Genomic DNA, 11,848 nt, shown 5'->3' with positions numbered 1-11,848 from the left:
TACAAGAGCCTGTTGCTATCTTGCTTCAGTTCAAAATTATTAATCTCTTATTTCATGGATTTTCTATAAGATTTAAAATATAGTTATGAGTGGTAAATTTACTGAAAGTATAGCTACGAACTGCAAATACAATGTAAATGTCTTATGTGTCGCAAAAGTTTTCCGAAACAATACTAGTAAGTAGCCTCCAGCTTTTATTCAGCACCTTAGTCAGGGCTTGGATGAAGGTACCAATTGAGAATTGTTTGGAAAACAAATGCTTGTTTGCGAAGGAAAATTGCCCGATAAAATTCAGAATACACATGATAGGTTTCATGGCCAAACACATATTTCGAAAAGAAGTGAAAACATTTTTTGAAAAAATGAATCTTTTTTTATGGCCAAACGAGCTAAAACTCTAGGAAAGTAGATGAAAAATAGCCACATGAAACTCAAAGTGCTGCAAGTGAAAACTCAAGGACAATGTGTCCTAATGAAAATTACTTGAATGAAGTTTTACATTCCAATTCCTATTGAATGTATATAATTCATGAGTACCAGCTCTCTCTCTACGAACTCTCTCACTAAGAGTGCCTCCAAAATTCACGACAAAAGAACTCTGTAATCCAAACCCTAAATCTTAACATGATTTGAATAAATTTTGGATTTTCTGTTGTATATAGGTTAGTAAGATAACTTTGGACTATGTCAAAATCTTTAGTTTGATCAAGGGTCAGGTGCGATGTCTTTGATGCTAACTATCCTTTCTTCCTTCTTTGTGTTGTTGCCGCATGAAAGAATTTAGTATTTACATATCCCTCATTTAACCATCGAATCCTAGATTTAATTTTCAAAAATTCATCCTCTTCCTTTAGGAAATATTTTAATCTTAAAGTATTTTTGTTCAAGATCAAGAAGAAACTGGCTAGTGTGATAGCGAGGAGATCGTTGAATGTCGTCTAGTCTTGCCAGAATCTTATATCTTTTTCAAAAAGTTGTTAGTACTAAAAGTAACATTGTTCTTGTTGGTAGCAATTGGCGTAAAAATTGCTTGGGGCGCCCTATTTGGTCGCCCCTTTTTAACCTATACCCGCTTTGTTTTTCTGTTTGCATCTGTACCCGTTTTTTTGTTAAAAGTATTTTAAAAAGATGATTTTGACCTTCTTTAGTAAAAGACTACTTTCTCTCCAAGTATATTGTCTTTTGTCTCTATTTCTCTCACCTTCTTCGCGTTTTTGATTTATAGGTGAAAAATCTCGAAGTGTTCTATTTATAGGTTCTGCCCAGACTTCTCGCACTTCTGGCTCCATTTTCGCATCTGCGGGCAAAGCCCCACTTTTGCGTAAAAATCCCTAAACACTGCCTCTGCTCCTGCGATCAAGTGACCGCATCTGCGCTCTTTGCGGGTGCGGGAACTACATCGCACCTGCGGTCCAAACTCGCACCTGCGCCCCTAAATCCGCTTCTGCGACCATCGCAAGTGTAGGAATGCCATCGCACCTGCGTCCTCTGCCCAGGTCCTCCTTAGCCGCATCTGCGGCTCCTCCTTCGCTTCTACGGGCTCGCACCTGCGGTTCCCACTTCACAGGTGCGGTTACACCAGTAGCAGCAGCTTCAATTGCAATTCTTCAACTCCCATCAAGCCGTTAACCACCCAAAATCACCCCGAGGCCTCCGGGACCTCAACCAATCATACCAACAAGTCATATAACCCCATGCGAACTTAGTCGAACCTTCGAATCACTCAACACAACATCAAAACACCAATTACACCCGGATTCAAGCCTAAAGAACTTCTAAACTTTCAAATTCCACAAACGACGTCGAAACCTACCAAACCATGTCCGATTGACCTCAAATTTTACACACAAGTCACAAATGACACCACGAACCTATTCTAACTTCCGAAAAACCAATATGACCCCGATATCAAAATTTCCATTGCCGGCCAAAATTGCCAAAATTCCAGCTTTCGCCAATTCAAGCCTAATTCTACTATGGACCTCCAAATCATATTCCGGACGTGCTCCTAAGTCCAAAATTACCTAACAGAGCTAACAGAACCATAAAAATTCAAATCCGAGGTTGTTTTCCCACAGGTCGACATCCGGTCGACTTTTCCAACTTAAGCTTCCAATTAAGAGACTAAGTGTCTCAATTTACTCCAAAACCACTCCGGACCCAAACCAACCAACCCGGTAAGACATAATATAGTTGTAAAGAACAAAAGAATCAGAAATGGGAGAAATGGGGCTATAACTCTCGAAACGACCGGCCGAGTCGTTACATCCTCCCCTCTTAAACAAACGTTCGTCCTCGAACGGGTCTAGAAATGTACCTGGAGTCTCATATAGGTATGGATATCTCCTCCGCATCTCTCGCTCGGTCTCCCAAGTGGCCTCCTCCACAGGCTGACCTCTCTACTACACATTCACTAAAGTTATATCCTTTGACCTCAACTTCCAACCCTGCCGGTCCAAAATGGCCACCGGCTCAACATCATAAGTCATATCACCATCCAACTGAACCGTGCTAAAATCCAAAACATGGGACAGATCGCCGGTATACTTCCGAAGCATAGAAACATGAAATATTAGATGCACACTCGACAAGTTAGGTGGCAAGGCAAGCTTGTAAGCTACCTCCCTGGTCCTCATAAGTACCTCAAAAGTCCCAATGAACCGAGGGCTCAACGTGCCCCTCTTCCCAAACCTCATAACACCCTTCATGGGTAATACCTTCAGCAGAACCTTCTCCCCGACTATGAAAGACACATCACGGACCTTCCTGTCAGCATAGCTCTTCTGCCTAGATTGTGCCATGCGAAGCCGCTCCTGAATCAATTTCACCTTGCCTAATGCATCCTGGACCTAGTTTGTACCCATGAGCCTAGCCTCACCCGGCTCAAACCAATCCACCGGAGATTTACACCACCTCCCATATAAATCCTCGTACGGAGCCATTTGAATGCTCGACTGATAACTGTTGTTATATTCAAACTCCACGAGCGGCAGAAACTGGTCCCATGAACCCCCAAAATGAATGACACAAGCGCGTACTATGTCCTCCAATATCTGGATAGTGCACTCAGACTGTCCGCCTGCCTGAGTACCCAACTCTCGCTACACAGCCCTCCAAAACTGCGGTGTAAATTGTGTGCCTCTATCTGAAATGATGGAAACTAGGACACCATGAAGGCGAACAATCTCTCGTATGTAAATCTCACCAACCGCTCTGAAGAATAAGTAGTACCAACTGGAATGAAGTGCGCAGACTTGGTCACCTGATCCCCAATCACCCAAATAGCATCGAACTTCCTCGAAGTCTGTGGGAGCCCAACTACGAAATCCATGGTGATCCACTCCCACTTCCACTCTGGGATCTCTAACCTCTGAAGCAAGCCACCCGGTCTCTAATGCTCATACTTAACCTACTGACTGTTGAGACACCGAGCCACAAACCCAATTATATCCTTCTTCATCCTCCTCCAATAATAGTGCTATCTCAAATCTCGGTACATCTTCGCGACACCCAGATGAATGGAATACCGCGAGTTGTGGGCCTCCTCAAGAATCAACTCCTGAAACCCATCTACATTGGGCACACATATCCGGCCCTGCATCCTCAACACACCATCATCACCAATAGTCACATCTCTAGCATCACCTCGCCGAACCCGGTCCTGGAGGATGAGAAGATGAGGGTCATCATACCGACGCTCCCTGATACCATCATAAAGAGAAGACCTAGAGACCACACAAGGCAATACCCGACTCGGCTCCGAAATATCCAATCTGACAAGATGGCTAGCTAAGGCCTGAACATCCAATGCCAAGGGTCTCTCTGCTGCTGGAAGATATGCTAAACTCCCCAAACTCTTCGCCCGGTGACTCAAGGCATCGGCCACCACATTGGCTTTCCCGGGATGGTGCAAAATGGTGATATCATAGTCCTTAAGAAGCTCCAACCACCTCCGCTGACGCAAGTTAAGATTCTTCTATTTGAACAAATGCTGCAAACTTCGATGATTAGTGTAAATCTCACAATGAACCCCGTACAGATAGTGCCACCAAATCTTCAAGGCATGAACAATAGTTGCTAACTCAAGATCATGAACAGGATAGTTCTTCTCATGGGTCTTCAACTGGCGCGAAGCATAAGCAATCACTCTAACCTCTTGCATCTGAACACATCCAATACCTATCCGCGAGGCATCACAATACACTGTGTAAGAACCAGAAGCTGATGGTAGAACTAGAACTAGAGCCGTGATCAAAGCAGTCTTGAGCTTCTAAAAGTTCTACTTGCACTCATCCGACCACCTGAATGGAGCACCCTTTTGGGTCAATTTGGTCAAGGGCGATGCAATAGATGAAAAACCCTCCACAAAATGACGGTAATAGCCCGCCAAACCAAGAAAGCTCCTAATCTCCGTGGTTAAGGACGGTTTGGGCCAACTCTGCACCGCCTCTATCTTCTTCGGATCCACCTGAATACCCCCGCTGGACACCACGTACCCCAAGAACGCCACTGAACCAAGCCAAAACTCATACTTGGAGAACTTTGCATAAAGCTTCTCCTCTCTCAACCTCTGTAACACAATCCTCAAATGTTGTGCAAGTTCCTCATGGCTACGGGAGTACACTAGGATATCATCATTGAATACAATAACAAACGAGTCCAAATAAGGCTGAAACACACTGTTCATCAAATGCATGAACGTTGCTGAGGCGTTAGTCAGCCCAAAAGACATCACAAGGAACTCATAATGGCCATATCGGGTCCTGAAAGCTATCTTAAGAATATCCGAACCCGAATCTTCAGCTGGTGATACCCTGACCTCAAATCAATCTTGGAGAACACCCTCGCCCTCTGAAGCTGGTCAAATAGATCATCAATACGTGGCAAAGGATACTTGTTCTTGAATGTGACCTTGTTCAACTGCCTGTAGTAAATGCACAACCTCATAGAACCATCTTTCTTTTTTACAAATAGAATCGGTGCACCCCAAGGTGACACGCTAGGCCGAATAAACCCCGTATCAAGGAGTTCCTAAAGTTGTCCCTTCAACTCCTTCAACTCCACTGGTGCCATACGATACGGTGGAATAGAAATGGGATGAGTGCCCGGCACCAAATCAGTATCGAAGTCAATATCCCTGTCAAATGGCATGCCCGGTAGGTCTGCAAGAAACACATCCAGAAAATCATGCACCACCGGAACAGAAGCAATGGCAGGAGTCTCTGCACTAACATCCCTCACAAAAGCCAAATAGGATAGACAACCCTTCACAACCATCCATTGAGCCTTCAAGTATGAAATCACTCTACTGGGAACATAGTCTATAGAACCACTCCACTCAACTCTCGTCAACCCCGGCATTGCTAACGTCACAGTCTTAGCATGAAAATCTAGAACAGAATGACATGGAGACAACCAATCCATACCTAATATCACATCAAAAATCGACCATACTGAGCATCAAAAGATCCACTCTGCTCTCTAGACACCCAATAGTCACCACACATGACCGATATATGCGGTCTACAATAATAGTATCACCCACAGGAGTAGATACATAAATAGATAAAACTAAAGACTCACGGGGCATATCCAGAAAATGAGCAAAATACGAGGAAACATATGAATAAGTGGAACCAGCGTCAAATAATACAGAGGCATCTCTATGGCAAACTGAGACAAGACTTGTAATCACAGCATCTGAAGCAATGGCATCTGGTCTGGCAGGAAGAGCATAGAAATGGGCATGGCCACCCCCTGATCTGTCTCCCCCTCTCGGATGACTCCTAGCTGACTGGGCTCCACCCGAGGCTGGCTGAGCGGGTGGAGGAGGGGCTGGTGCTGATGACATAGACTGGCTAATCTGTGGAGCAGGACCTCCCACTATACGGGGATACTCTCTTCTCATGTGACCAAACTCCCCACACTCATAACAACTCCCCGGTGCTGGTGTTGGGGATTGAAGGGAGCCCCAAGTGCCGGGATAACTGGTAGAAGGACCTGGCATATACGAACCCTGACCTGATGGAGCACGGGACGAACTCTGTGCTGGGAGGGCACCGAGAGATGAATGGACTTGCTGATAACTGTGAGAACCATGGCCAGATAATGCACCACGGTGACCTGGACGAGCCGTCTGAGCATGTCTGAAAGGACAGCCTCTACCGTGATGGAACTGACCCCTAGAAGGAGCACCGCTAAATCCTCCTTGTCCATGAGGCCTCTTGGCCTCCCTCTCAACCCTCTCCTGACTGCGAACCATCTTAATCTGATGAGCAATGTCGACAACCACATCAAAAGTAGCACCAGACACTCTCTCTCTGGTCATAAGCAATCATAACTGATAAGTGAGGCCAACTATAAACCTCCTGATCCTCTCCCTATCTGTGGGAACCAACCAGATAGCATGACGGGCCAACTCTGAGAATCGCATCTCATACTGCGTCACAGACATATCACCCTGACGAAGCTGCTCAAACTATCTGCGCAGCTCCTCTCTGCAGGACTGAGGCACGAACTTCTCCAAAAAGATAATGGAGAACTGTTGCCAGGTAATGGGCGCTGCACCGACCGGCCTACGCCTCTCGTAAGCCTTCCACCAACTGAATGTAGCCCCAGAGAACTGAAAGGTAGTGAACGAGACCCCACTGGTCTCTAGAATACCTGTTGTATGGAGTATCCTCTGACACTTGTCCAAGAAACCCTGTGCATCCTCTCCCTCTACACCACTGAAAGATGGAGGCTGGAGTCTCCCAAACCTCTCCAATCTACGCTGCTCATTCTCAGGCATAGCAGGAACTACATAGTCCTGAGCAGCTATAACCAGTTGGGCTGGTGGTGCCCCTGGTGTCTGGAATCCCTGTACATCTGCTCTGGTGTGCGGGCAACGGGAGTCTGAGCACCTCCCCCAGCCTGAGAAGTGGCTGTTGCGGCCGGAACAAAGACCTCCTGAGCAAAACTGGTACACGCGGTCAGAATCTGAGCTAAGGCCTCCTGAAGGCCTGGAATCAGAATAGGCACAGGTGGTGCCTGAGCTGGTGCATCAACAACTGGAATATGGTCCTGATCTGGGGCAAGTTGTGGATATGCAGGTACTGCCCCAACGGTTGTGCGGGCTGCACCTATGCCCCTACCGTGGCCTCTACCACGACCTCGACCTCTCACGGCCCTAGCTGGTGGTACCGGTGGCTGTCAATCCTACCCGGTAGTATGAGTCCTCACCATCTATGAGAGAATGAAACAACAGATGTTTAGTTACTAGAATCAACAAATTCACACGACAAGAATTCAAGAAGGTGGAGTTTCCTAAGGGTTCTGCAGCCTCTCGAAGATAAGTACAGACGTCTCCGTACCGATCCACAAGACTTTACTAAACCTGCTCATGACTCGTGAGACCTATGTAACCTAGGCTTTGATACTATCTTGTCACGACCCAAAACCTAACCCGTTGTGATGGCACCTATCATGATACTAGGCAAACCGACCTTTCCAAAACACTTTCAAAATTTAACAGAAATGAATTAAGACATTAAAATAATATGAGTTTTTCATAAAAGCGGGGGTAAAACCCGAATAAAACATAAGTGCAGAAAAATAGCCCGACATCAGAGTGTCACTAAGTCATGAGCATCTGACAACCAATCTAGAAACAGAGTCTACTACAGTCTATACCAAATTCCAATACAAGAGAGAAAAGATAATACGAAAGGAGAAACATGGACTGCGGATGCCAGCAGCTATCTCGTAAGTCTCCAGTAATCAGCCTGCGCACGAACACAGCGACCGCCAGAACCGTACATACCTGGATCTGCACATGAAGTGCAGAGTGTAGCATGAGCACAACTAACTCAGCAAGTAACAGAATTAAATAAGGAACTGAGAAGCAGTGACGAGCTATAAAAATACAGTTCATTTCAAAAGTTTTTAGTAAAGAGTGAACATGCTTTCAAATCCAATGGTGTAAGTCAAATCAGTTCGAGCTCAAGTAAAATAGATATGAATCTTCCAAAAATTTCACAACAATAGATAACAACTAAGTGCAACAATAAATGAAAGCAAGTACAGCCTCTCAAGGTAGCAGTTACTCAACTCATCTCAACAGCTCATACTCTTGGTTCTCAGCCCTCAATACACACTCTCAATAAGTACCTGCGCTCACTGGGGGTGTACAGACTCCAGAGGGGCTCCTTCAGTCCAAGCGGTATATTGCTGCGGCGCGCAGCTCGATCCAATATTGTTGCATCTTGCAACCTAATCCAATATTATTGCGGCGTGCAACTTGATCCAATAATAAATAAATAATATATATATATATATATATATATATAGCCCGAAGGCTTATTGCGGCGTGCAACCCGATCCAATATTATTGCGGCATGCAACCCAATCCAATATACCTCACAGCTCACAGCTCGCAGCTCGCAGCTCGGCACTCAGGCCCTATCTTAGTCACTAACCTCTCCAGCACCTCGAGCTCACAGAATATCATAATAATTAGCCCAAACAGAGAATACAACAAGTATCAACAATAAGTGAGAGGGAGCGGAGATATAACACACAAGTAAGACTGTGACTGAGTACAAGACAGCAATTAGCAGTCAATTCAACAAGTATTCAACCGCTGCGGGTACCAACAGTGATATCATATGGCCTAAGCATGGTTTCTAATACGAAAGACAGTCAATTGCTCAAGGACAAAGAAAAACAAGTAATAACAATGGCTATTCAACTTTACAAGCTCACAGGACGGACCAAGTCACAATCCCTCACGGTGCACACTCACAAGCCTGTCACCTAGTATGTGCGTCACCTCCAAATATTCACATCATACCAATTCTCGGGGTTTCATACCCTCAAAATCAGATTTAAGATTGTTACTTACCACAACCATGCAGAAATGCTTTTGCCTCTTGAATAGGCCTCCAAATTCTCTGAATCTTAGCTACAAACAGTACGATATAATCAATATTGGCTAAAAGGATCAATTCCACAAGAAAACTACTAAAATACAGTCTAAAATCCGAAATTGGCTCAACCCGGGCCCCCGGGCCCACGTCTCAAAACCCGACGAAAGTCATAAAACCCGAAAGCCCATACACTCACGAGTGTAACCATACCAAATTTATTCAAATCCGACCTCAATTGCCCCTCCAAAACCCCAAAATTCACTCTCCAATTCCCAAGCCCTAATCTCCCAAATCTTACCTCAAACACTCACCAACTAGGTGTACAATCAGTGGGGAAACACCATTATTTAAGATAAACAGGAACAAAGAACTTACCTCAGTGATTACTCCGAAATCTCTCTCAAAATCCCCAAAATCCGAGCTCAAACATGATGAAAATAGTGAAAAATCTCGAAGTGTTCTATTTATAGGTTCTGCCAAGACTTCTCACACCTGTGGCTCCATTTTCGCACCTGCGGAGCCGCATCTGCGGGCAAAGCCCCGGTTTTGTGGAAAAATACCTAAACACTGCCTCTGCTCCTATGATCAAGTGACCGCATCTGCGCTCTTCACGGGTGCGGGAACTACATCGCACCTGCGGTCCAAACTCGCACTTGCGCCCCTAAATCTGCTTCTGCGACCATCGCAGGTGCAGGAATGCCATCGCACCTGCGTCCTCTGCCCAGGTCCTACTTAGCCGCATCTGCGGCTCCTCCTTCGCTTCTGCGGGCTCGCACCTGCAGTTCTCACTTCGCAGGTACTGTTACACTAGTAGCAGCAGCTTCAATTGCAATTCTTCAACTCTCATCAAGCCGTTAACCACCCAAAATCACCCCGAGGCCTCCAGGACCTCAACCAATCATACCAACAAGTCGTATAACCCCATGCAAACTTAGTCGAATCTTCAAATCACTCAAGACAACATCAAAACACCAATTACACCCGGGTTCAAGCCTAAAGAACTTCTAAACTTTCAAATTCCACAAACGACGCTGAAACCTACCAAACCAAGTCCGATTGACCTCAAATTTTACACACAAGTCAAAAATGACACCACGAACCTATTCCAACTTCCGAAAATTTAATCCGACCCCGATATTAAAATTTTCACTGCCAGCCAATATCGCCAAAATTCCAACTTTCGCCAATTCAAGCCTAATTCTAGTACGGACCTCCAAATCACATTTCAGACGTGCTCCTAAGTCCAAAATCACCTAACGGAGCTAACGGAACCATAAAAATTTAAATCCGATGTTGTTTTCCCACAAGTCAACATCTGGTCTACTTTTCCAACTTTAGCTTCCAATTAAGAGACTAAGTGTCTCAATTCACTCTAAAACCACTCCGGACCCGAACCAACCAACCCGGTAAGACATAATACAGCTGTAATGCACAAAAGAAGCAGAAATGGGGGAAAGAGGCTACAACTCTCGAAACGACCGGCCGGGTCGTTACAGTTTCGTCATTGCATTCTTCTTGATTTTGCAACTGTTTGTTCCCCAACAACATTACGTATAATCACTGGTACGATTTTAATGGTTGCTTTTGTGCATTGCATTAACTTTGTATGGGGTTTTATTTTAGTATTAGTTTTATGATTTAATTTCTAGGTTTTTTTTTATAGTCAATCTTAGTTGAATCGTTTCTTTTTTTTTTATTATTTGTGGTAAAATAGTTTCCTAGGGTTTACTTTGATTTGTGCATTAGTTTTGTAGGTTTTACTTTTACTATTGTATTTTTTAGGTTTTTTGAAACCGTGTTTGTGTTTTTGATGATAATTCTATATATTCTTCAGTGATTTTTGGAGACGTTGAAATTTTTAAAAATTTTGAGAGTTAAATAGATGTTGCTATTAAAGTGTAAAGTTTATAATACTTCAAAGATAACTTAATTCTAGGTGCTGAAGTTTTGTTTTCTGTTTTGTATAAGTAAAGTATGTTTTGTTTGCAGTTTTTGTTATATTTTTGATGAACTTAAGCATTATTGGAGTTGAATTTGTGTTCTGTATTTGTAAAAACTACAGCATGTTTTGGCTGAAATTTTTATTTTGTAATAACAAGGCAAATCGAACTTATCCTGCAGAATGAAAACTTCAGCATGTTTAGTATCAAGTATTAAAAAAATGAACAAAATAACTTCAGCAAATGTCCGATGAAGTTTCGAAAAAAACTCATGACAAAACTGTTGACTGAACTAAATAATTTCAGCGTATTTTTGGTATGAAATTTTAGCAAATGAACTAAATAATTTCACCATGCATTAAATAAAATTCAGTAGAAAATTACATATTGCAGGACAAAAACTTCAGCACGTTCGTCCTGAAGTTTTAGCAAATGAACTAAACAATTTCAACATTTTTCCGCTGAAGTTTCGGAAAAAGTTCATGACAAAACTGTTGAATGAACTAAATAACCTCAACATATTTTGGTATGATATTTTAGCAAATGAACTAAATAACTTTAGCATGCATTAAATAAAATTCATTAGAAAATTATATACTGCAGGACAAAAACTTCAGCATGTTCGTCCTGAAGTTTTAGCAAATGAACTAAACAACTTCAGCATTTCTCCACTGAAGTTTCGGAAAAAGCTCATGACAAAACTATTTAATGAACCAAATAACCGCAACATATTTTGGTATGAAATTTTAACAAATGAACTAAATAACTTCAGCATGCATTAAATAAAATTCATTAGAAAATTACATATTGCAGGACAAAAACCTCAGCACGTTTCTTAAAGTTTTAGCGAATGAACTAAACAACTTCAACATTTCTCTGCTGAAGTTTCGGAAAAAGCTCATGACAAAAACTGTAATGTTTTCCATAATACTACAATACTTCAACATTGTTGGTATGAAATTTTAGCAAATGAACTAATTAACTTCAGCATCCATTATCATA

General features: G+C 43.2%; 1 protein-coding gene across 1 annotated transcript; it reads right to left on the bottom strand.

Moving 5' to 3' along the window:
* Positions 1-4,873: 4,873 nt before the first annotated feature.
* LOC138906646 (uncharacterized) lies at positions 4,874-6,262 on the bottom strand. Its single transcript, XM_070195968.1, has 2 exons — positions 5,696-6,262; positions 4,874-4,924 (listed from the first exon to the last, which is right to left on the bottom strand). Exons 1-2 carry the CDS (start codon positions 6,260-6,262, stop codon positions 4,874-4,876), a joined length of 618 nt encoding a protein of 205 aa, XP_070052069.1.
* Positions 6,263-11,848: the final 5,586 nt, after the last annotated feature.

The sequence above is a fragment of the Nicotiana tomentosiformis genome, chromosome 1, assembly GCF_000390325.3.
Source record: "Nicotiana tomentosiformis chromosome 1, ASM39032v3, whole genome shotgun sequence".
NCBI classification, from domain to species: Eukaryota; Viridiplantae; Streptophyta; class Magnoliopsida; order Solanales; family Solanaceae; genus Nicotiana; species Nicotiana tomentosiformis.
Note: the sequence above shows the minus strand (reverse complement) of the source record. Positions and strands in the feature narration are given on the sequence as shown.

Excerpts from the sequence above, each read along its gene's own strand:
- LOC138906646 (XM_070195968.1), bottom strand. The coding sequence starts at position 6,262 with ATGGTTCGCAGTCAGGAGAGGGTTGAGAGGGAGGCCAAGAGGCCTCAT. Across the intron at positions 4,925-5,695 it reads ATGCCATTGCTTCAGATGCT|GCAGTTGAACAAGGTCACAT; the intron begins GTGATTACAAGT and ends CATTTACTACAG.